Source organism: Pituophis catenifer, unplaced genomic scaffold (genome assembly GCF_029215685.1).
Source record: "Pituophis catenifer annectens isolate HBS135680 unplaced genomic scaffold, rPitCat1.0.hap2 SCAF_10, whole genome shotgun sequence".
In the NCBI taxonomy this organism is placed as follows: Eukaryota; Metazoa; Chordata; class Lepidosauria; order Squamata; family Colubridae; genus Pituophis; species Pituophis catenifer.
In genome coordinates, this window is record NW_027256890.1 from 6,502,285 (window position 1) to 6,528,605 (window position 26,321).

Here is a 26,321-nt window from a genome sequence, read left to right on the forward strand (position 1 = left end):
TGTATGGACTTCAGTTCCCAGAATTCCTCAGATAGCCTGTATGGACTTCAGTTCCCAGAATTCCTCAGACAGCATGTGTGGACTTCAGTTCCCAGAATTCCCCAGACAGCATGTATGGACTTCAGTTCCCAGAATTCCTCAGACAGCGTGCTTTAACTTTTTTTTGTGTAGGTAACAGCAGCAGAATAGGAATGAAAAGTAGGCCACCCTACTTGGAAACAGCCATGCACACCCGCAGAGAAACTGGTCATACAAAAGGTCATGAATTGCGCAGAAATGGACAAATTAACACTGAGTTTAAAAGATAAAGAGGCATCAATATTTTACAATGTGAGGGAACAGTGATATAACTGGGTAGAACGGAGATAGATTAAAGATAAATAGTTATTAAACATAAGTAATAGATAAAATAAGAATGTAAATACGCACAATTTAATTTTTGTAAATAATGCACGAATTATTGTCGCAAGAAAAACACCACAAAGAGCTGTTGTTGAGTGGAATAATTTTTTATGTTTTTAATGTAATAAAAGTTTAATAAAGTGTATTGAAAAAAAAAAAGAAAAGTCACCACCCGGTGATCCTTCCATTCTGCACCATGGGAGGGATAATTTGGCAAAGAGGGATGACGTCTCCCAACAGAGAGATAAAGGAAGAAGGCAGAATGGACGCCTTTGAATGGAGGAGATAGGAGGCGCCCAAAATTTCCATTGCTAAGCAAGACAGTTGCTAAGTGAATTTCCCCCCATTTTATGATCTTTCTTGTCACAGTCGTTGAGTGAATCGTTGCAGTTGTTAAGTTTGTAACACAGTTGTTACTGGCTTCCCCATTGAATTTGCTGGGTCAGAAGGACGTCACGTAACCCCGGACATTGTAACCGACGTAAATATAAATCAGTTGTCAAGCATCTGAATTTTGATCAGATGACCCTGGGGATGCTGCAAGTGTGAAAAAAAAATGGTCGTAAGTCCCTTTTTTCCAATTCCGTTGCAACTTTGAATGGTCACTAAATGAACTGTTGTAAGTCGAGGATGACCTGTATTGTCCTTTTGAAGCTTGGAGAAAAGATGATAGAGAGCTGAGCTGTGACGATGTCTCCCTTTGTAGAGAAGGATTTGCTTCCTCAAATGTGAAAGATTTAACACTTCCTGGCTGGACTAGAAGATCTTCAAGGTCCCTTCCAGCTCTGATTCTCTTCTCTTCTCTTCTCTTCTCTTCTCTTCTCTTCTCTTCTCTTCTCTTCTCTTCTCTTCTCTTCTCTTCTCTTCTCTTCTATCCCATCCCATCCCATCCCATCCCATCCCATCCCATCCCATCCCATCCCATCCCATCATTCTATTCTATTCTATTCTATTCTATTCTATTCTATTCTATTCTATTCTATTCTATTCTATTCTATTCTACTCTACTCTACTCTACTCTACTCTACTCTACTCTACTCTACTCTACTCTACTCTACTCTATTTGGTTGCTCTTTGTATCTTTGATCCTAGGAAAAGAAAGAGTTTTGGGTAGGAGATTAAGCAAATATTTTTCTTGTTGTGATTTTACATAGCCTTAGGGCCACTGGCTTGGTCCCCTCTGGAGATAGCTAAAGGTCTTTGAAGTTGTCCCTGAATAAATAGCCCAAGGAAGACCCATAATTGTAATTTCGAGTAAATATTTTCAACTGATTCTAGATTGTTCTGCCCCAAGACCTTTTAGCAATTAAATTGTGTTCAAAGGGATGATTCTGTTTATTCCTAGAACGTTCTGTTCCAATTCGTAGAAGTGGGAGAACCAGATTCCTTACGAATCTTCCACTTCTTGCTTTGGGTATTGTGATCTCTTTCCGATGCCCGGTGATTGCACGGGGCAGTTGTTCTCCGTTGACCTCTTCTTGGTTGTAACATGTAGTCCTGCTAAGGACATTCCAAGGATGACTTCGATGTTATCTTTGTGTCCTTCCCATTTTGGCTTAGCCCATCTATGTGTTGGGATTAAGTTGACCTTTTGGGACAACCAAGACGATAAGAGACTAGAAGGAAAAAAAAAACTTGATAAGGTAGACAGTTGAAGTGTTGGGTGTGTTTAGTCTGGAGTGGAGAAGACTTCAGAACAGAACAGAATAACACCGTGGGAAGGGACCTCAGAGGTCTTCTAGTCCAACTCCCTGCTTAGGCAGAAAACCCTATACCATTTCAGGGAAATGGTTGTCCAATCCCTTTTTAAAAAACTTCCAATGTTGGAGCACCCACAACTTCTGGAGGGAAGTCTTTCCATTGGTTAATTGTTCTCACTATCAAGAAATTTCTCCTTAGTTGTAGGTTGCTTCTCTCCTTGATTGGTTTCCATCCATTGCTTATTGTTCTACCTTCAAGTGCTTTGAAGAACAGGTTGACCCCTTCTTCTTTGTGGCAGCCCCTCAAATGCTATCATGATAGACTGCCATCATGTCCACTATAGTCCTTTGTTTCATTAAACTAGACTTACCCAATTCCTGCAACCATTCTTTATATGTTACTCACTCAACTTTAGTCAAACTCACTGGCATCTGGAGGACTTTTTTAAGGCAATGAAGCAGAATTATTCAGATTTCTTCCAGCTCAGGACAAGAAGCAAGGAATGTAGACTTCACTGGAGGTGTTTAAACAGGGGTCTGTGTGTGGCTTTTGAAGATATTGTAGTTGACTTCTGAACTGGGCAGAGGTCAGGTTAAATGATCTTCAATATCCTTCCCAATTCTTCTGTTCAGTTGTATGAAATCCTGGTTGATAGCTTAACGTATTGTGTGAATTCATCTTCTTGTGGTTTAATGCTTTCAAGTTACCAGTAAATTGTTGTGGCCAACTGACTGGTTTGAGAGCAGCATTTGAGATGGGGCTAAATCTGTAGCTTCTCTAGTTGATGCTTATACATTCCACAGTTGTGTGTGTGAACGCCTCTTGAGTATCTGGAAAACCTCCAGGTTGACTTAGAATCTTCTTATGGTTATTAATACAGGGACACGGTGGCTCAGTGGCTCACTGAGCTTGTCAATCGAAAGGTTGGCAGTTCAGCGGTTCAAATCCCTAGTGCCGCATAACGGGGTGAGCTCCCATTACCTGTCCCAGCTTCTCCCAACCTAGCAATTCGAAAGCAGGTAAAAAATGCAAGTAGAAAAATAGGGGCCACCTTTGGTGGGAAGGAAACAGCATTCCGTGCGCCTTTGGCATTGAGTCATGCCGGCCACACGACCATGGAGACATCTTCAGACAGCGCTGGCTCTTCGGCTTTGAAACGGAGATGAGCACTGCCCCCTAGAGTCAGGAACGGCTAGCACATATGTGCAAGGGGAACCTTTACTTTATGGTTACTATCAGTAGAGGAGGAATTCATCATCAGAATGGCCTGTCCTGTTGACATTTAGATTCCTCCTTGATCACAAAGTTCCCTTTGAATCAAGTGGGATCTTTTGGGTCTTCATGGACATGTCCATCAAGTTTGCTCCAGAACAATATCAAGTGGTTTCTGTCGGCCACTTCTGTGACTTTTGGGGGACAGTCCTGTTTCTGGTGTTCTCCTTTCCAAGAAACTAATCAAGGTCAACCACCCTTAATCCACTCACTCAGGCCCGACTTCAGCATTGTTATCTACACAACCTCTGAGAGCCAGAGGCCATAAGCTAAACAACCGTATCTATTTCTATGGTGCAGGGAGAGGTGAATGCTGATTAGATAAGAGGAGATGAATTTTAGAAAGCTATCAAAATGCAGAGATGCCCGCCTTCCAGCGAGTTGGTCTTTTTTTAAAAATAATAATAATAATAATAATAATAATGAAAGAGACCTCAAATACTGTCCTGGGAAAAGGAAGGGAAAATTCAAAACAGTCAGATTTGCATAAATTGCCCCGAAGCCATTTTGTGTTATGCAAATGTTGCCTCCCGCAGGAGGACTTTGAAAGAATGGGCAGTTCCACCATCACACTATGAAAAGCCAACAAAAGTTTCCATAAAGTTTCCATAGAGAAGGCAGACAAAGGGTATTGTTCCTCAGGGATAGTTTTAACAGGTTTTATTTTAATTCTTTTTGTTTAATGGTATCGTGAGTTCCCCAGGGCACATGTCCTGTAACCCAGTTGGAAACAGCGAATAAATTACACTCCACAAAAGTCCATTTTAAACAGCGGCCAGAATATCAGAAAGCAAAACTGAGCTTGCTTAGGATCAAAAATGCTACACTTAATTTATGAGAAAGGCACGGTTGTAAGCCATGAAGGGTTGGCACTGTTGCTTGTCGATCAGAAAGGTTGGCAGTTCGAATCCCTAGGACAAGTCTCCTGTGTGAGCAGGGGGTTGGAGTAAATGACCTCCAAGATCCCTTCCAACTCTGTTATTGTTATAAGGTAGTCCTCAACGTACGACCACAATGGAGCCCAACATTTCTGTTGCTGAGCGATACAGATTATTTATTTATTATTTATTTATTTTATTGATTAGCCCTTGGGCCTCTCTAAAAATTGCATCTAAAAATGAAATTAGAAATTGGAAAATAACAACAATTTAAGACTCTAGTTGAGACTCTAGAAAGAGTGCAGAGAACAGCAACCCAGATGATGAGGGGACTGGAGGATAAAATATATGATGAATGGTTGCAGGAACTGGGCATGGCTACTCTAGTGAAGAGAAGGACCAGGGGAGACATGAGAGCAGTGGTCCAATATTTGAGGGGCTGCCACAGAGAGGAGGAAGGGGTCAGGCTATTTTCCAAGGCACCTGAAGGCCAGACAAGGAATAATGGATGGAAACTGAACAAGGAGAGATTCAACCTGGAAATAAGGAGAATTTTTCTGACAGTGAGAACAATCGACCAATGGAAGAGAAGTTGCCTTCAGAAGTTGTGGGAGCTTCATCACTGGAGGCTTTCAAGAAGAGACTGGACGGCCATAGGTCAGAAATGGTGTAGGTAGGGTCTGTTTGGGTGGGGGGTTGGACTAGATGACCTATAAGGTCCCTTCCAATCCTGTTACTCTGTTAAGATCGATTAAGATATAGATAAAATATGATAAAATTATATTTTTGTGTCACCCCTACAATCCACCCCAATCAGCAAGACAGGTGTTAAGTGAGTTTCGCTCCATTTTACAACCTTCCTTGCCACAGTTGTTAAGCCAATCACTACAGTTGTTCTTTCTAGTTCCGATTGATTCTGGTTGCTTTTATAATGTCAAAGGTGTTGTAAACTCTTCTTTTCCCCTGTGGGTGGGGCGGGCTCCAAAACCTTATCAAACCAGTAAAGAAAACCATGGTTTTACAAGCTGGGCACACTAAGCCCCGATTGGGCACGTCATCATGGTTTAAGCAGAGCTGGAGAAAAAGACGCAAGAGATTTGAGAACGCCGATTATTATAAATAGAACTTAACATTTGATACTCTGCAGCTGTTGACATTTTCCATAGTGTTTTTTTTTTTTAATGGTCTTTTCTACCGTAAAAATCTGTCGATCAGAAATTCTGGATTTTTTGGTTTGGATGCCTGGCTCCTAGTTTCAAGTCTAACCTGTTGGAGAGGATCCCATGTTTAATCCTGTAAAAAAAAAAAAAACCAACTTCAAACACAGCTCTGCCGTTTGCTTAAGCAAACACGTGGGAGCCACGGGTTTCCTACGTTTTGCTATATTCTTATCTGCTGCTGGTTCAGCAATTCCCTTTTTGGCCAACTTGAGTATGTATTTTGAGTCTGGCAGGGAAGGGGAGAGGTCCTACATGCCCTAGCTGCTTCTGACCAACCTGGCTGCCCTCTCAGTGTTCTGGAAATGGAGTTCTTGGAAGCTTCCACCAGCTTGGCCAAAAGTTGCTCAGAAATCCTGGAAGCAACCAAGATATCCCAGTGAGGAAGAGGGATTGGTTCTGAGGTCAATCCTGAATTCATGTTTCCGAAGATGTAGCAGTAGACGTTCTTAATCCCGTCCATGTCATTTGTTAGGATGGTTTCGGACGACGTTGAGTAAACCAATGAAGGTTGAAGTAGTTTGCTTGGTGAAATTATAATCTGTGGTCTACAAACGCTGGGTTTACTCCAACATCAACTGCGGTGGTTGGGTGTAATTTTATCATTCATGATCATGTGATGGAAAGAATCTCTTTTCTCCAAGGATCATGGAGAGTTAATGGGCACCATGGGCTGGAGAGGTTGGTTGAGAGACCATCACTTCAATGTCTTGAAGTTGTGCTGTGATTGGCGCAGTGGTTAAAATGCAGTATTGCAGGCTAATTCTGAGTTCAATCCTGACCGGCTCAAGGTTGACTCAGCCTTCCATCCTTCCGAGGCTGGTAAAATGAGGACCCAGATTGTTGGGGGCAATAGGCTGACTTAGAGAGGACTGTAAAGCATTGTAAAGCGGTATATAAGTGTAAGGGCTATTGCTATTGCCCTCCCTCTGGCAACTATGAGGCAGCACAAGATGGCTTCAGCCAGGTTTGCTTCAGAGTTGACAGCCAATGGGTGCATTACTTGGAATGCTGATACCCTCTTTCCATTCCTTCCTTCCTTCCTTCCTTCCTTCCTTCCTTCCTTCCTTCCTTCCTTCCTTCCTTCTGATTAGAATACAGTATTGCAGGCTAATTCTGCCGACTGCCAGCAGTTCGATCATGACTGGCTCAAGGTTGACTCAGCCTTCCATCCTTCCGAGATCTGGAAAACGAGGACCCAGATTGTAGGGGGCAAGAGGCTGACTCCGTAAACCGCTTCATAGTAAAGCACTATGAAGCGGTATATAAGTCTTAAGTGCTATTGCTATTCTTTTCTAACACTGGGGTATTTTGGGACTGGATCATCTACGATAGCAGCCATGTTTTGGGATGAGCCTTCTTGGGCTACTCTCCAAGTTTCAGTTGTGGAGTTGGCAGATTTGGCCCAATAACAACCAGACCTTGGTTTGCTCAGGTTTGTAAGTAAACTACAGTTGGTTGGTTGGTTGGTTGGTTGCCTTCATTGTGTTGTGCAAGCTGCAATGACTGTTGGCGTACCACATGTGTGCAGATAGCCCAACAGTATGTGTAAATTTGAGGGCAAATCTGACTTCTCCAATGACGGAAGATTCGCGCTAAACCTAGTTTGCATTCTTGGAATATAGTGGTAGAGGAGTCCTCCTGTGGTTGAGGAGTATCTAGAGTGGTCAGCAACCCGCGGCTCTGGAGCCGCATGTGGCTCTTTCATCCCTCTGCTGCGGCTCCCTGTTGCTGGTCGGCTCCACAATTGATAGGGTGTTCGGTTAGGACAGGTAGAGGAAAAAGGACGCCATGTTAGGAGGAGACTATGATGGGGGAACTGGACTTTCGGTCGGCTCCAGAATTGAACGGGGGCTTCCGGTTAGGACCTTTGTGGCTCTTTGAGTGTTTAAGGTTGCCAACCCCTGAATGTTTTATGTTCAAAGTTAGCAGCTGTAAGATGCCTAGTCTTCAACTCCCCAAATTCCCCAGCCAGTATAGATGGACCTCAACTCCTAGAATTCCCCAGCTGGCATGGATGGATTTCAGTTCCAGAATTCCCCAAGTGGCATGAGTGGATTTCAGCTCCCAGAAGTCCCTACTCAACATGGGTGGACCTCAACTCCAGCTTAGATGGACTTTTTCAGTGCCCAAAATTCCTCAGCTAACATTGTTGGACTTGAACTCCCAGAATTCCCCAGCCAGTATAGATGGACCTCAACTCCTAGAATTCCCCAGCTGGCATGGATGGATTTTAATTCCAGAATTTCCCAAGTGGCACGAGTGGACTTCAGCTCCCAGAAGTCTCTACTCAACATGAGTGGACCTCAACTCCAGCTTAGATGGACTTTTTCAGTGCCCAAAATTCCTCAGCTAACATTGTTGGACTTGAACTCCCAGAATTCCCCAGCCAGTATAGATGGACCTCAACTCCTAGAATTCCCCAGCTGGCATGGATGGATTTCAGTTCCAGAATTCCCCAAGTGGCACGAGTGGATTTCAGCTCCCAGAAGTCCCTACTCAACATGGGTGGACCTCAACTCCAGCTTAGATGGACTTCTTCAGTGCCTCAGCTAACATGGTTGGACTTCAACGCCCAGAAACCGCTAGCCAACATGGATGGGCTTCAACTCTCAGAATTCTCCAGCTGGGGAATTCTGGGAGTTGAAGTCCATCCCTCTTAAAGTTGCCATGTTTGAAAAACACCGGTTTGGACCGTTTCCTTCCTCCCCTTTTGCTCTCCACGTGCTTCCTAAGTGGTTTTAACACTCTCTGGGGCCACCTGCGTTTTCTATCATTTTATTTGGGGAACAGATTCCAGCTGAAGGAGAGCTGATCTGTTAGAGCCATTTTCTTCCAAACAGGTGAGAGACATTGGCCCTTCTGGAATTTGTCATTTGATCCACTTTCCTCCCAGGCCAAAGGAGGAGGGGAGATCCTGAGCTCGCCCCACCTATCGCATTCAGCACGCCTCCAATGGATCGCGCCGTCCTCCCCTTCCTCTCCTCGTGTTGCAAACATTTTATTTTTAAGCCAGATGCCAACGGGGCACGTCACCGAAAAGGCCGGGTGCATGCATAAGTAAAGTAAACATAGACCCAGCTATAAAGCTGATCAGAAGCTTATTATGGCACTTTCTCTTGATCTTTTCTGGAAACCGAGCTTAGTAACATGGCATCTGTTAAGGTCAAAGCTCTTTCTTGGGTCACGTGATCCAGTGGTGGCTTTCAATTTAATTTGCTACCGGTTTGCTTGTGTATGTGTGCACTCGTGCATGGGTGGGTGCATGCACGAGTGCACACACTCATTGGTTCACCCTATGAGGGGCGAACCGATAGCAACCTGCCACTGACGTAATCCCCCCTTTACGAACTTCCCAGCCGGCAAAGTCAACGAGGGAAGTTGACTTGCTTAACAACCGCATGATTCGCTTTAACGACGACAGGGGTTCGCTTAACAATCGATGGCCAGAAGGTTGGTGAAATCGGGTGTGACTTAGCGTCTGTCTTGCTTAACTGTGGAAATTCTAATCCCAATTGTGATCGTAAATTGAGAGAGAGTTAGATGTAGATAGGTAGGTAGGTAGGTATTGTGTTTTCCCCGAAAATAAGACCCTGTCTTATATTTTTTTGAACCCTGAAATAAGCACTTGGCCTTATTGCCATGTGTTCAAAAGCCCGATTGGGCTTATTATCAGGGGATGTCTTGTTTTGGGAGAAACAGGGTAGGTGAGTAGGTAGGTAGGTAGGTAGGTAGGTAGGTAGGTAGGTAGATAGATAGATAGATAGATAGATAGATAGATAGATAGATAGATAGATGTGGATGATAGATAAGATATACAAAATAAGCTGTGAGTTCGATCCTAGGCAGAGGCAGATATTTCTGTCTCTGGGTACAATGAGAATATATCTGCTGAACAAAACACTGCATTGGTGACAGGGAGGGCATCTGGCCAGTAAACACTCAGCTCCATTCAGTTGCCCAGACTCCATTCTTCAAGGGATTATGGGATCGTTAAAAGAGGATGATGACAGTGTCAGGAATGGAAGCCATATTTTAACTTTGAACCTTCAGGCCTGCCACAATTTCTACTGTGGGAAAATTGGAGGGGGGATTATATGGAGTAGGTGATCTGTAGTTGTCTAAATAACATTCTTTCCAGAAAGTCAAGGCCGCCGTGCCCGGCAGCAGCAATGAAGTAACTGAGAGGCATCTTCAGTTTTCGATGGTGCCTGATTGGGTTATGTGATGGACATGTGGGTGCTGGGCAGGGACTTGAACTTTCTTTCGGTTGGAGAAAACCCGGAAACTCCCAGATTCGGGGTTTCCCAGATGTGCCAATATGACATCTCTAATAAAGTATAGCTTTGAGGAATTCCAAGCCTCTGAGTTTTATTTCGTTGTGGGTGTTACTTGGAACCCTGACAGACAGACAAGGCAGACGTATAAATGGGTGGATAAATAGATGATAGATAGAGATAGATGATAGATGATAGATAGATAAAAGATAGATAGATAGATAGATAGATAGATAGATAGATAGATAGATAGATAGATAGATAGATAGATAGATAGATGATAGAGTGAATGAGTGAGTGAGATGGATGGATGGATGGATGGATGGATGGATGGATGGATGGATAAATGGGTAGAGAGATGAGTAGAGAGATGTATAAATGGGTGGATAGATGATAGATAGAAAAGAGCCTTGGTACTACAGTGGTTTAAAGCACCCTGTTATTAACACAGCTGCCTGCAATTTACTGCTGGTTCGAATCTCTCCAAGGCTCAAGGTTGACTCAGCCTTCCATCCTTTCTAAGGTAGGTTAAATGAGGACCCAGTTTGTGGGGGCAATAAGCTGACTTTGTATAAATATACAAAAGTATGAAGGCTATTGCTTAACGCACTGTAAGCCGCCCTGAGTCTCCGGAGAAGGGCGGCATATAAATCAAATTAAAAAAAAAAAAAAAAAAAAAAAAAAGATATAGAAGATAGATAAATGATAGATAGCGTGAGCGAGTGTGAGATGGATAGATGGACGGATAGAAAGAAAGAAAAAAGGAAAGAAAGAAGGAAGAAAGAAAAGAAAGAGAAAGAAAGAAAAAGAAAGAAAGAAAAAGAAAGAAAGAGAAAGAAAGAAAAAGAAAGAAAGAAAGAAAGAATGAATATCAGGAAGGATAGGGCTGAATGCCCACTACCATCTCATTTCATCCTCCCCAAATCCCTCAATGAGCTTTCTCCAAAGGCTGGTGATGGATGGGCTGACTTTCGGCTACCAAAGCCTCTGCCCTCCGAACGCGGCGTTTGCAAACCAAGCGATGAGCTGAGGTCCAACTGTTCTAATCCTCTCTCCATTCTCTCCCTCTGCAGGCCAGCAGTCCCCAGGACCTGCGTCTCTTCTACGAGAAAAACAAGTTGCTTGTGCCAAAGTAAGTTCCAGCCGGCCGGCCGGCTTTTCGTCTCCTGCCCCCCCTCCCTCCCTGCCTGCCTCCCGCTCCCCTCCTGTCTTCTCACCGCCTGTCCCTTGTTGTGTTTTCAATCGGCACCTGTCCCCTCATGTGCTTTGCCGACTGGGTTTAGCAACCACTTGGCAACGGGCCTTTTCTGCTCTCTAGCTAGGAATGATGGATCTCAGCAACCGGCACGCCAACTTAGTTACCCCAGCTGACCTCACCGTGTCTAAATATTTGAAGCAAGCAGGGTGAGGAGAAAAGGCAGGGCGGTGAGGATCCCAAACCTTTGCCAGATCCACTCATTTCGGCCAAGCATAACAAGCTCCTTGGGTTTTTATTTTAATTTTTTCCCCCTTTCCTTTCTTCCCAATCCAAAATAAACGAAGAAGGAGCATTTTTCCAAGTTCTCCCTGTTTCGTTTTACCGGGTCCGTCTTAAAAAGGCTGCAGTTGGTGGTGAGCCCGTATAACGGTCTTTGATGAGAAATTCTAGAAAAAGGAAATTTTTAGACGGAGTTGCAAGCTTTTCCCTTCAGGGTTCAGTCATGGTTTGTTTCAACTACAGTTTGTCGAGTAGTCCTAGAGGGCAGGTTTACGTGCTAGTGCACTGTTTCTCAAACGGAGCAATGTTAAAACGGGTGGGCTTCAACTCCCAGAGTTCCCCAGTCATCATGTTTTAAAACTGGTGGATTTAATTCCCAGAATTCCCCAGCCATCATGTTTTAAGAAAGATGGACTTCAACTCCCAGTATTCCCTAGCCAGCTTGCTTTAAGCTCCCAGAATTCCCTAGCAAGTTTGCTTTGAGACAGGTGGACTTCAACTCCCAGAATTCCCTAGCCAGCTTGCTTTAAGTTCCCAGAATTCCATAGCCAGCTTGCTTTGAAACAGGTGGACTTCAACTCCCAGAATTCCCTAGCCAGCTTGCTTTAAGATGAGTGGATTTCAATTCCAAGAATTCCCCAGCCAGCATTCTTAAAGATTTTAATTATTTTGTTATTACATTTTTGCCGCTCATCTTGCTGCGAGGCAATTCTGGGATAAGGTTGGTGGATCTCAATTCCCACAATTTCCCAGCCAGAGTCCTAGCTGGGGAATTCTGGAAGTTACAGTCCATTCATGCATCTTAAGAATGCTAAGGTTGCAAAACAAGGAATGGGGTATGTCTAGTCCAGGGGTCGGCAACCTGCGGTTCTGGAGCCGCATGTGGCTCTTTCACCCCTCTGCTGCGGCTCCCTGTCACTCAAAATATGCGTCACAACCACCAATGTGTGACACATGCTGGCAAGCGATTTATTGAGCTTTTCAACTCCCGGTAGGCCAACCATGGATAAATCCAAGAAAAGAAAAGTTTCAGAAGAAAACAGAACATTTAATTCAACTATATATGCTAGTTTTGTGGCCGCTCAAGAAATAGTCAGGCACGGGAAGGGTTTTGTGGTGTTTTCTTTTCTGTGGGAAACGGGTCCAAATGGCTCTTTGAGTGTTTATAAGGTTGCAGACCCCTGGTCTAGTCTAATGAAAAGAAAGACCAGGGGAGACATGATAACAGTGTTCCAATATTTGAGGGGCTGCCACAAAGAAGAGGGGGTCAACCTATTCTCCAAAGTACCTGAAGGCAGGACAAGAAGCAATGGGTGGAAACTAATCAAGGAGAGAAGCAACCTTGAACAAAGGATAAATTTCCTGACAGTGAGGAAAATTAATAAGTGGAACAACTTGCCTCCAGAAGTTATGGGTGCTCCATCACTGGAGGCTTTCAAAAAGAGACAGGACTGAAATAGCCTGGATAGCTCTGCAGACAAGGCATTGTAATTTAACACCAGCTGTCTGCAATTAAAGTAAGTTCGAATCTTGCCAGGCTCAAGGTTGACTCAGCCTTCCATCCTTTCTAAGGTAGGTAAATTGAGGACCCAGTTTGTGGGGGCAATAAGATGACTTTGTATAAAATATACAAAATATACAAAAGTATGAAGGCTATTGCTTAACGCACTGTAAGCCGCCCTGAGTCTCCGGAGAAGGGCGGCATATAAATCAATTTTTTTAAAAAAAATGGTACAGGATCTCCCGCTTGAGCAGGGACTAGAAGACCTCCAAGGTCCCTTCCAACTCTTTATTATTATTTGATGTTCAAAAACCCTGTGCTAGAGACAACGGAGGGAAAAGCCAGAAGCAATGACTTTGCCAGTCTTGTAATAGCATGCTGTTGGCTGCAGGCCAAGAAGGAAGTCGAGGCTGGGCCAAAAATTCAATTTGGATTTAATTTGATTTGATGCTGGTGACGTTTTCCATTTTAATTTTGAAAGAAAGTAAAGGACATTAAGCCTGGTTAATTGGCTGGCCCTCTGAGCACTTAATCGTTTGTCTTTTGATCAGATTAAAACCTCTGGGGTGGGAAGCTTTTGAAGGGGCCGTCGAGATGGATCCAAAAATTTTTGTGAGCAACCTGTGACCGATTTTCGGTGGCCTTTTAGGTCAGTTGCAAAAAGGGATGTGTGTGGAGTTACTCATGCCCCCACCCCATAAATCAGATCAGAAGTTGGATAACTTTGCTTAATATCCCCTTAAGCAAGATGTGGGTTTAAATTAGAGATTATTATTATTATTATTATTTTGCTTGCAAAATCATGTTTTGAACCAACATGTCATCTCAGGCAGGAGAGATGATTGAGAATGAGTCTATATAGCACCGTTTGTTTCGCTATTTTTTGAAAAAAAATCTTGTTATTAAATAAAAACCTTGATGGCGCTACGGAGAGTCCTCATTTAGCAACTGCCTCTTTTAGTGACCGTTCGGATTCATGAAAGGGATGGAAAAAGTAACATTTGTGACCCGAACTTCCCTTGACAACTTTCCATAAAGCAAAAGTAAAGCTGTAATTAGATTGTAAGTGGGGTTGCGGTTTCACTTAGTGACCGCTTCGCTTAAAAACTGAGTTGCTAGTTCCCGTTCTGGAGGCTAAATGAGGACTCCCTGTATATGTTTATACTATAAAAGTGCTGGGAAGAAAGAAAATTGTTGCAGAGGTGGCGCAGTGCTTAGAATGAAGAATTGCAGGTTAAATCTGCCGACTGCCAGCAGTTCGATCCTGACCGGCTCAAGGGTGACTCAGTCTTCCATCCTCCCGAGGTCGGTAAAATGAGGACTCAGATTGTTGGGGGCAAGAGGCTGACTCTGTAAACTTCTTAGAGAGGGCTGTAAAGCACTGTGAAGGAATTGCTGATTTTCCCTTCCTTCCTTCCTTCCTTCCTTCCTTCCTTCCTTCCTTCCTTCCTTCCTTCCCTCCCTCCCTCCCTCCCTCCCTCCCTCCTTTCCTTTCTGCTTCCTTCCTTCCCTCTCCTTTCCTTTCCACTTCCTTCCTTCCCCCTTTCCTTTCCTTTCCTTTCCTTTCCTTTCCTTTCCTTTCCTTTCCTTTCCTTTCCTTTCCTCTTCCTTCCTTCCTTCCTTCCTTCCTTCCTTCCTTCCTTCCTTCCTTCCTTCCCTCCCTCCCTCCTTTCCTTTCCGCTTCTTTCCTTTCCTTTCCTTTCCTTTCCTTTCCTTTCCTTTCCTTTCCTCTTCCTTCCTTCCTTCCCTCCCTCCCTCCTTTCCTTTCCGCTTCTTTCCTTTCCTTTCCTTTCCTTTCCTTTCCTTTCCTTTCCTTTCCTTTCCTTTCCTTTCCTTTCCTTTCCTTTCCTTTCCTTTCCCCTTCCTTCCTTCCTTCCTTCCTTCCTTCCTTCCTTCCTTCCTTCCTTCCTTCCTTCCTTCCTGCGCAGTGGTTAGAATGCAGTATTGCAGGCTAATTCTGCTGCCTACCAGGAGTTCGATCCTGACCGGCTCAATGTTGACTCAGCCTTCCATCCTTCCGTCTCCTTTCAACCCTGTTATTCTGCATTCTGAAAATGTTACATATTTGTGGGTGTTTGCGTTTATATGTGTATTACTAGGCATCCGAAGTGATAAGCAACGAGGGTGCTTTTCTTCCTCCTTTTTAAAGCTCTTGTTTTATTTCTTTGTTTTTAAAGCATCCCAAGGGAAACCTCTGCCCATTTGAGACAACTCCTCTTAGGGCTGTTGCAACGGAATTACAAAGACCGCATGGATTTTGGTAAGAAGCGTTCAGACGTTGCTTAAATCCAAAGGGAGAAACCTGGGCAGCCCAGTTTCTTTTACATTTCTTAGCCTCTCTTTTCTTTTCCTTTCAGTAACAAACTGAAATCCCATCATAAATCCAACTTCTGATTAGAATGAGTGTTTATTTATTTATTTAAAAAAATCTGGGTTTGGGGCAGTGGTGAAATCCAATTTTTTTTACTACCGGTTCTGTGGGCGTGGCTTGGGTGTGGCGTGGCTTGGTGGGCGTGGCTTGGTGGATGTAGCAGGGGAAGGATACTGCAAAATCCCCATTCCCTCCCCACTACTGGGGGGAAGGATATAGCAAAATCCCCATTCTCACCCCACTCCAGGGAAAGGATACTGCAAAATCCCCATTCCCTCCCCACTCCTGGGGGAAAGGATATTGCAAAATCTCCATTCTCACCCAACTCCAGGGAAAGGATACTGCAAAATCCCCATTCCCTCCCCACTCCTGGGGGGAAGGATATTGCAAAATCCCCATTCCCTCGCCACTCCTGGGGGGAAGGATATTGCAAAATCTCCATTCTCACCCCACTCCAGGGAAAGGATACTGCAAAATCCCCATTCCCTCCCCACTCCTGGGGGAAAGGATATTGCAAAATCTCCATTCTCACCCCACTCCAGGGAAAGGATACTGCAAAATCCCCATACCCTCCCCACTCCTGGGAGGAAAGATATTGCAAAATCTCCATTCTTACCCTACTCCAGGGGAAGAATATTGCAAAATCTCCATTCCCACCCCACTTTGGGGCCAGCCAGAGGTGGTATTTGCCAGTTTTATGAACTACTCAAAATTTCCGCTACTGGTTCTCCAGAACCTGTCAGAACCTGCTGGATTTCACCCCTGGTTTGGGGTGTTTTTTTAAAAAAAACAATTAATATTGAAATGTAACCTGCTACCTTCTCCAAACTTGACGTACCACTGAAATTTCATTCAACTTCAAAATGTTTTTTATTTTTTCTTTTCTTTTCTGTTCTTTTTTTTAAGATGAATTTTTCCATCACCCTTTCCTGGATGCCAGTGCTTCTATGAAAAAATGTAAGTTCCTTTTGTGTTTTTTCTCTTTGGGGTTGATACGCCATTGCAGGGGACACGGGCACGCGCAGCGCGAATTCAGCGATGAGAGCCTTAGTACGTTTTCCTGGTTTTCCCTTTGAGATTGTTGTGTTTCAGAGTGTTAAGGGAAACGGCCTTCTTCCCATCTACTAATAGTTACTAGAGGAGATTTTAAGTGTTTTTTTTAATCAGGGCAATCTGGTCTACCAAACTATGGGACTGAGTAATACTGCTCCCGCTTTCGCCTTTCAGCCGCAATCCAGGAGCCTTCGCAGGCAGTCGCTTCCTTAAGAAACTATTTTTGTGTTGAATTTATATTTTACTGACAAAGAAATAAAGGGAGACTAATATAGATATAGGGACGCGGTGGCTCAATGGCTAAGACGCTGAGCTTGTCGATCGAAAGGTCGGCAGTTCAGCGGTTCGAATCCCGAGTGCCGCGTAACGGGGTGAGCTCCCGTGACTTGTCCCAGCTTCTGCCAACCTAGCAGTTCGAAAACACGTAAAAAATGCAAGTAGAAAAATAGGGACCACCTTTGGTGGGAAGGTAATAGCGTTCCGTGCGCCTTTGCCATTGAGTCATGTCGGCCACATGACCACGGAGACGTCTTCGGACAGTGCTGGCTTTTCGGCTTTGAAACGGAGATGAGCATCGTCCTCTAGAGTCGGGAACGACTAGCACATATGTGCGAGGGGAACCTTTATCTTTAGTCTTGATCTATTTCAAGCTATTTAGCTCTCGTCAGCTAGCCATACCCTTTCTGGGATTCGAACCTGGGCTACTTGCAGTATTAAGTAGATGTCTTAACCTCTAAGCCACAAGCTCTCCTCGCTTTGTCGGCTATACCAGGGAAGAGATTAAGTGTTTTTTTATGGGATGGAGCTTACTGCTTCCGCTTGCAAGGGAGATTTTATTCATTTATTTATTTATTGAATTTATTTGTCCCCCATCTTGTAACGAAATGATCCCGGGCAGCTTTACAGCATTTTAAAATGTTAAATTTTGATGCTTTATGGATTGGAAGGCTGGCTATTATTAGGACAAAAATGCTGTTTCTTGCATTTGAATGTTGAGATTGTGGTTTTCGGACTCTTTGGCTCGCCTGGGCCGCATTGAATGAAGAGGAATTGTCTTAGATCGCATACGAAATGTATCAAGAAGCTAATGTATACAAGTACAGGTAGTCCTCGACTTACAACAGTTCGTTTAGTAACCGTTCAAAGTTACGATGGCACTGAAAACAGTGACTTTAGGATCATGTTTCACACTTAATGACCGTTGCAGCCTCCCCGTGGTCACCTGATCGAAAATTCAGACGCTTGGCAAGTGACTCATAGTTATGACGGGTGCAGTGTCCCGGGGTCACGTGATACCCTTTTGCAACCTTCTGACGAGCAAAGTCAATGGAGTAGCCAGGTTCACTTAACAACCACGTTACTAACTGAAGTGACCCATTTAAAAGTCGTAAAATGGGACAAAACCCCCTTAATCACAGAAATTTTGGGATCGATTGTGGTCGTAAGTCAAGGACTACCTGTAACAATCTTCCTTTATTATATATTTTGTGTTGTTTATATTTACTCTATATTTTGTATTATCTTGTGGGGCCACATGAATAATAGAATAACAGAGTTTAAAAGGACCTTGGAGGTCTTCTAGTCCAACCCCCTGCTTAGGCAGGAAACCCTATTATCCAATATCTTTTTGACTAGCTATCCAGGGCCTTGTGTATTGTGTGTGAGGTGGCTCACTGGCTAAGACACTGAGCTTGTTGATCAGAAAGGTCAGCAATTTGGCGGTTCGAATCCCTAGTACAGTGGGCAGGGGGTTGGACTAGATGACCTCCAAGGTTCCTTCCAGCTCTGTTATTGTTACACCTTCTTAAGATAAAAACAATTATTCCTTTTCAAGCCCCTAATTGACAAAGTAAACAGAACTAAGTTCAAATGTTCTAGTCACAGTTTTCTACCTGTGCCCGACTTTCTAAAATTTTGGGAAAGAGCCTTTTCATTTATGCTTGGTCCGCTACCTCTGTGTTTTCTCCTGAAGAATGGGTTAGATAGCTCCTGCTTTCACCGTGTTTAAAAACCTGATAATTTTATCCTCTCTCCAAAACATAAAGATCTTTTTCTTGCCCCCATAGCTTCATAATGAGGTCGTAACAATTTGCATGCGAAGTTCCCTCGGTTTGTCTTGTGTTATTCTTGAAAGGAGAATTCTTTCATTTATAGTTGGAGTTTTCTACTTTTTCACTCCCTTTTTTCTCACCGGGGGCTGAACTAACGGACGATAAAGGTATGCTTAAATGGGACAGACTTTCGCTTGCTGGAGAGAGAGGGAGATTCAGAATCACAAATGTGCATCATCGGTATTGCAGAACTGGAAGGAGATTAAAAAGCACTTAACTTGTAAGAAGAACGTGGCCTCTGTCAGGTTTCTCCACCAAGGGAGAATTGGTAAATAAGATTTTAACGAAGAAGCAGAGTTGTGCCCTTGGGAAAATATTGCCAACCAAATTCTTTTGGTTTTGCTGCTCCAGACATCTAAGGATAGACAAGGGGTCGGCAACCTTAAACACTCAAAGAGCCACAAAGGTCCTAATTGGAAGCCTCCGTTCCAATTCTGGAGCTGACCGGAAGTCAGGTTCCCCCATCATAGTCTCCTCCTAACATGGCGTCTTTTTTCCTCTGGCAACGGGAAGTCGGTTCCCCCATCGTAGAGTCTCCTCCTAGCGCAGCATCCATTTTCCTCTTCCTATCCTAACCGAAAGCCCTACCAATTGTGGAGCCGACCAGCAACAGGGAGCCGCAGCAGAGGGATGAAAGAGCCACATGTGGCTCCAGAGCTGCGGGTTGCTGACCCCTGGGATAGACAATGATTCTCTTTCTGCTGCAGATCTTAGATCAAGGATGGCGAACCTTTTTTTCCTCGGGTGCCGAAAGCGCGCACGCACACTATTGCACACTCACGCATTCCCACACCTACAATGCAATGCCCCTCCCTGTGCCCCCATCCCACAGATGCGTGCATAACCCCACCCCCCGCGCCTCATTTTGGGCCTAGCATGCCTCCTGGATGCCTCCGGAAACAGTCCCTTTCCAGACTTCCGGTAGGCCTGTTTTTCGCCCTCCCCAGGCTCCGGAGGCTTCCCTGGAGCCTGGGGAGAGTGAAAACGTCCTTCCCCAGCCCCCTGGAGGCCTCATTTTGGGCCTAGCAGGCCTCCCTGATGCCTCCGGAAACAATCCATTTCCAGACTTCCGGTCGGCCTGTTTTTCACCCTCCCCAGGCTCCGGAGGCTTCCCTGGAGCCTGGGGAGAGTGAAAACATCCTTCCCCGGCCCCCCGGAGGCCCTCTGGAGGCTGGAAACAGAGCTGACCTAGGGCAACGGCTCGCGTGCCTGCAGATATAGCTCCGCATGCCACAGGTTCGTCATCACAGTCTTAGATGGTCACCTTCGCGGAACCTTGAGTGGCTAGGTTCACATATCACATAGCCTGATTCTCCTTATCTCGACTTAGCATGTTGCATGACTTAGAACTTAGAATAACTTTATTGTCATTTTAAATATATACTAATCGGCATACATTAAAATGAAATTTCGTTGCATGCAGCTCTTAAAGGGATCGCTACCTCCAATATACACTACATAAACATGTCAACATAAATAAATACAAAATCATGCATATACCCACATATGTTATATGACACAGAGAAACCACACAGTCTCGTTCGGATGTATAAATGTACATGGTGAGAGAAACGAATCTTGCGAGTTTACCAGATGGAGGGCCTAGGGAACGAAGCTGTTCCAGAATCTGGTAGTCCTGCTAGAAACAACAGACTAATCTCAGAAAATGAGATTTGGCAGTCATGCTTCAGAGTATTTGTCCTCAGTTCTTAGTGGCTGTTTAAGTAAATCTTAACTTAGTATGATATGGGAGCTCCAAGCAGCCTTGAATGGTTCAATGCAGCCTTGAACGGTTCAATCTATTCCAGATTTTGGGTCTCAGGAGGGTGCAAAAGGACAGCTCTTTTCATAGCCATCCAGCTGGGGCATAGAGGTTTATGTGGTCCAAAATTTTGAGACAGGCTGATCTTAGTTTGAAGAATAGATTAGTTTGGGAGAAGGCTGGTTGATATGTTAAGTTTCAGGATTCAGTTCCTATGAAATGAGTAATATTCTGGGTTATTCCCTCATCTAGGCATAGAATTAACATAATATGGCCTTATCCCCTTCTATTCCCATATTTATTTAGCGTGACGTTTAGACTCCCCAAGAAACCATCGATTCTGGCAAGAAACCCTTTTTTTGAAACCATGGTTTGTTGGTCTGGAGATAGGCATCAGTTTCTGTGGGGTGCAGAGGTTCTTATACATCTATAAATCAATAGTATAAATACTAAATTAAATCAGTTAAGTGGGAAATTAAACACTGCAGCTTGGCTTACAAAGGAAAAGATAAAAAAAATCAGGTATGGGTTGCATAAGGGTGATGGCTTGTATTTTTTTGTAAATTTATTTGTGCAATCCTCAAGGAGGCCAGGCGGTTTAGAAAAAAAATAATAATTTGCTCAGTTTCCTGAATTTTCATTGGCTTGTTGGAACGAACTGTGGTTTAAACAAAGCCTGAATCAAGATGCAGTTTGCAACCAGCAGGAGGTACATAGGAGGAAAGATAAGACAATCCTGGGTTTTAAGGGCAGAGGTAGGCTGCTGGGGGTTCGCAGGGGTTCGGGAGAACCTCTAGCTAAGATTCTGTGCAGTTCGGAGAACCCCCAAATCCCACTCCTGGCTGGGCCCACCCCCCTGCCCCTCCCCTCCTGCCCCTCCCCTCCCAGGAGTCCCGACGCAACCCATTTTGGATGCAGGTAAGTGCAGGGCGCACACGGAGGCTCAGGGAGGGCGAAAAACGGGCCTATTGGAAGTTCGGGCCGTTTCCGGCCTCCAGAGGGCCTCTGGAGCCTGGGGAGGCTGTTTTCACCCTCCTGGAGGCTTGAGGAAAGTCTCTGGAGCCTGGGGAGGGCAAAAACGCAGTCCCCCTGCCATGGTGCAGGAGGCCAACTAGGCCACGCCCACCATGGCCACACCCACAAAGCAACCGGGCAGAGAACCCCTTGCTAAAATTTTTGAAGCCCACCCCCTTTTAAGGGTGCTAGATAGCTCTGAGAAAATGAAGGTTGCGAAGTAGGAGTTTAGAATGCTTTCTGTGTATCATCATTTCTTTCAATGTTGAATCTTTCATCTTTAACTGCACTCAGGTGTCACTCGTGCAGGCAGAAAAAGGTTCTCCTGGTTTAGGGTGGCCTCCAAGCCTTCTCGGTCCTTGCCTTCACCAGCAGGGACCCCCTTGGGTTGTAGGACAGAGAAAGGTGGCCATTCTCCAAAGCAGAAGGTATACTCCCGTTCCAAGGGTGTTCAAACGTTAGGAGATCCTCCTATCCCAGTGGTTCCTCCATCGCGGACAACAAGTGTTACAACGAGACCTGAGACATTTGTTGGCCAAGTAAGATCTTCTCAACCCAAGCCTTCATTGACGACAGCCCAGAAGAAACCTCAAACTGGGCCACCATCTGCTCCCAACCTACAACGGACGAGCCACCAGGGATCTTCAAGCAAGCCAGAAAGGATCTTCTTGGCTTGGCCTTCATTCCCTTCTTTACCAACTGCCTCTGAAAAGCTACACAGCATCACTCCGCTAAAGGCGCAAACCCACTCTCGCGACCACCAGAAATGGATCCCTGTGGTCCAGCCACCATCTCCGACGTCGTCAACCCAGATGTCTAGGGAGACGGGTTCTCGAAAACGTCATCACCAGCAACTGTTGGTGGTGCCATTGCTTCCCAAGTCACGTCCATCCCATACCTGGGTATAAATCGGGAGCCAACGTCGTATTGACCCCAAGGGAGTGATGCTACGATGAGAAAGACAGGAGAACGAAGTTATCTCATCTCCATCTTTCAGGAGTTGACAGTGATGTGGGCTTACAGGAAGACAGTAATAACCTACACACAGTGCTAATTAGGGCACTGATTACTAAGAAAACAGCTTACCATGTGACTGCTGTTTGGGAAGTCCTTGGGATGCGAGGCACCACGTGTCCATTTGTGAACCTGACCTCTTGAGGATTGAGAGGGTCAACTTTGACTTAGGCGCTGAGAGGACAATTTCAAGAAAGAAGGTGGGTTGGGCTATCAGATCCTTGGAGGCCATTTTGAAGAGTTGACAGCGATTGAATAAATGGACCAGTCAATTCATCTTCTCAGGTAGATGTTTCTTGGAAGGTCTTCTTTGACCAAAGCACCTTCTGCGGGAAACATTTGTGTATTCTCTTCAAGGCATTTGAGAAGTCCACCATTGCTCAGAGAAGGGCACTGATGTTCTTCGTCGAAGATCTCCAGCTAAAAAGTGTTCAGAATTTAGAGAAGAACCTAGTGGATGTATTTGGAGAAGACGATACAAGTCAGGAGAGATCCTTCAAACCTCCAGCTACAGAGAACTTCATCTGTGCACGGAGGTCTCCCACATTTCATACCCATGTTACCTTGTAACCCTCTTTTAATTTATCTATCTCGGATTGCAGGGATGGAGACCTTGATGTCCTATAGGTATTGTTGGACTACAGGTAGTCCTCAACTTACAACCATTTGTTTAGTGACCGTTCAAAATTATACAAGCATTGAGTAAAGTGTCTTATGACCATTGTGGTCCTTGAACTTATGATTATCGCGTGCGATTCACTTAACAACTGCAATGAATGCCTTACTCACTGTGGCAAAAAAAAGGCAGTAAAATTGGGGTCGATTCATTTAACAACCGCCTTGCTTAGCAATGGAAATTCTGGACTGAACTGTGGCCGTAAGTTGAGGACTATCCATATGAAGGGGGAAACGCATATTCAACTCCACCATCAACCATGGAAGCTCACTCTTGGACCAATCATTCTGTCCTAGCCCAACTTACCTTAAAGGTAGTTGTGGTGTAGAAAAATTACAAGGAGTTGCTTGAAACTCCTAAAGAAATTAATGGGATATAAATTAAACCAAGTAAGCAATAGTCAGAGATTCATAGTCCAGCATACGAGAACCAGAGATTTTCATCCCTGCAGCCTTAAAATGTGAAAAAATTATTAGCAATTATCAAGACAACTTGGGAGATTTGTCTTCTTCTTCTCCTTCTCCTTTTTCTCCTTCTCCTTCTTCTCCTTCTCCTTCTCCTTCTCCTTCTCCTTCTCCTTCTCCTTCTCCTTCTCCTTCTCCTTCTCCTTCTCCTTCTCCTCCTTCTCCTTCTTCTTCTTCTTCCTCTTCCTCTCCTTCTCCTTCTCCTCCTTCTCCTTCTCCTCCTTTTCCTTCTTCCTCCTTCCTTCTTCTCCTCCTCCTTCCTCCTCCTCCCACTCTGTATTTTTTATTTGTTTTGCTAACTTTGAGCCTGTTTTATATGTGTATTTTTTTTTTTTAAAAAAGAGAGAGATGTCTGTATTTCATTTGTTTACATGGCTGACTTTATTTTTGTTACGCGTTTGTATATTTATGCCTTTGTGTAAACTGTGTGTTTTGAATTCTTAATGGGAAAATAAAGCCAAAGGACCAAAGCAACATCGGACTTAAGATGTGTTTTGATTTCGAAGTTGTGTTTTGCTCTCTCACCAAAGAAAAAGGAGAAAGCTGACTAGATCTCCACCGAATTGGTGGCGCAGCGTTTCTAGCCGGTTTAGGAAAGGGACATATATGTCCATTAAAAAAATATGAATTAAGTCCCTGAACTGACATTTTGTACCGGTAGCCCTCAACTTACGACCACAATTGAGCCCAAAATTGATGTTGCCAAGTGAAAAATTTGTTAATAATAATAATAATAATAATAATAATAATAATAATAATAATAATAATAATAATAATTTTATTTCTATACCGCCCTTCTCCCGAAGGAATCAGGGCGGTGTACAGCCAATTTAAAAACACAAGACACAACAATAATTAAAAATTAAAATAATTAAATAGATTTGGCCGATTTAAAACCCCAAAAATTAAAATACCCCAATTTAAAATTATTATATTGACAGCCCTGCCTGGCGGAACAACAGGGTCTTCAGTGCGCAGCGGAACACCCGGAGGTCGGAGATCTTACGTATTTCCGGGGGCAGTTCATTCCACAGGGTTGGAGCTCCCACAGAGAAGGCCCTCCCCCTGGGTGTCGCCAGCTGACATAACTTGGCTGATGGCACCCTGAGGAGACCCTCTCTGTGGGAACGGACTGGTCGGTGGGAGGCTATTGGTGGCAGAAGACGGTCTCGAAGGTACCCAGGTCCTGTGCCATGGAGCGCTTTAAAGGTGGTAACCAACACCTTGAATCGCACCCGGAAGACCACTGGGAGCCAGTGCAGCTCGCGCAGGAGGGGTGTCACGCGGGCACAACGAGGTGCACCCATAACCACCCGCGCGGCCGCATTCTGGACCAGCTGGAGCCTCCGAGTGCTCTTCAAGGGGAGCCCCATGTAGAGAGCATTACAATAGTCCAGCCGGGAGGTGACAAGGGCATGAGTGACCGTGCGCAAGGTGTCCCGGTCCAGAAAGGGCTGCAACTGGTGGATCAGGTGAACCTGATAAAAGGCCCCCCTGGCCACGGCCGTCATATGCTCTTCTAAAGACAGCCGTGCGTCCAGGAGGACACCCAGATTGCGAGCCCTCTCCGTGGGGGGCAAAGATTCACCCCCAATAGTCAGCGATGGCACCTGCTGACTATATCGGGACGCCGGAAGCCACAGCCACTCGGTCTTGGAAGGGTTGAGTCTGAGCCTGTTCCTCCCCATCCAGACCCGCACGGCCTCCAGGCAGCGAGACATCACATCAAGGGCATCGTTAAGTGAGTTTTTCCCCATTTTACGACTTTACTTGCAACCGTCGTGGAGTGAATCTGGCTTCCCCGCTGACTTTTCTTGTCAGACGGTCGCAAAAGGAGATCACTTGACCCCAGGACACTGCAAACCGTCATAAATATGAGTCAGTTGGCCCCGTGCCTGCATTTCGATTACGTGATCACGGGGATGCTGCAACGGTCATAAGTGTGCAAAATAGTCACGGGTCACTTTTTTCAGTGCCGTTATAACTTTGAATGGTCCCTAAGTGAAATTAAGGACTAGCTGTATACCATAATGGAGAACAAACAGATTAACAGAGTTGGAAGGGATCTTGTAGGTCATCTAGTCCAACCCTCCGCCCAAGCAGGAATCCCTACACCATTTCTGACAGATGGCTGCCCAGTCTCTTCTTGAAAGCCTCCAGTGATGAAGCTCCCACAACTTCTGAAGGCAACTTCTGTTCCATGGGTTGATTGCTCTCACTGTCAGAAAATTTCTCCTTATTTCCAGGTTGAATCTCTCCTTGTTCATCTTTGCCCCTCCCATGTGCTTGAGAAACCTACTTATAGGTCGTGCTTGCAAGAGCCTTGCATGCTAATTTTGGCTTGCAAATTCAGTGTATCATGGATGCCTGTTTAGTTCCTTTTTTCAAAGGTAGCCTTTGAATAATAAACCCATCTGAAAAGAGGGTGATTATCAGTTAAATGTATCACAGAGAGGAGGGGGGTCAAGCTATTCCCCAAAGCACCTGAAGGCCAGACAAGGAAGAATGGATGGAAACTGATCAAGGAGAGATTCAACCTGGAAATGAGGAGGAATTTTCTGACAGTGAGAACAATCAACCAATGGAACAGAAGTTGCCTTCGGAAGTTGTGGAAGCTTCATCACTGGAAGCTTTCAAAAAGAGACTGGACTGCCATTTGTCGGAAGTGGTGCAGGGTCACCTGCTTGGGTGGGGGGTTGGACTAGATGACCTACAAGGTCCCTTCCAATTCTGTTAAACTGAATCTATCTAAGATGATCAAAGGCCTGGAGGCTAAAACCTACAATGAACGGTTGCAGGAACTGGGCATGGCTAGTCTAGTGAAGAGAAGGACCAGGGGAGACAGGATAGCATCTTCCAGTATTTGAGGGGCTGCCCCAGAGAGGAAGGGGTCAAGCTATTCTCCAAAGCACCTGAAGGCCAGACAAGGAACAATGGATGGAAGCTGAACAAGGAGAGATTCAACCTGGAAATAAGGAGGAATTTTCTGACAGTGAGAACAATCAACCAGTGGAACAGAAGTTGCCTTCAGAAGTTGTGGGAGCTTCATCACTTGAAGCTTTCAACTGGACTGGACTGCCATCTATCAGAAATGGTGTAGGGTCTCCTGTTTGGAAGTGGGGGTTGGACTA

At 44.8% G+C, this 26,321-nt stretch overlaps 1 protein-coding gene across 1 annotated transcript in view; it reads left to right on the plus strand.

Moving 5' to 3' along the window:
- ULK1 (unc-51 like autophagy activating kinase 1) overlaps positions 1-26,321 on the plus strand; it is a 96,005-nt gene that overhangs the window by 36,531 nt on the left and 33,153 nt on the right. The window contains exons 11-13 of the mRNA XM_070950443.1: positions 10,821-10,879; positions 14,903-14,985; positions 16,003-16,053. Coding sequence (XP_070806544.1) covers positions 10,821-10,879; positions 14,903-14,985; positions 16,003-16,053 — 193 coding nt within the window. The remainder of the gene's footprint in view (positions 1-10,820; positions 10,880-14,902; positions 14,986-16,002; positions 16,054-26,321) is intronic.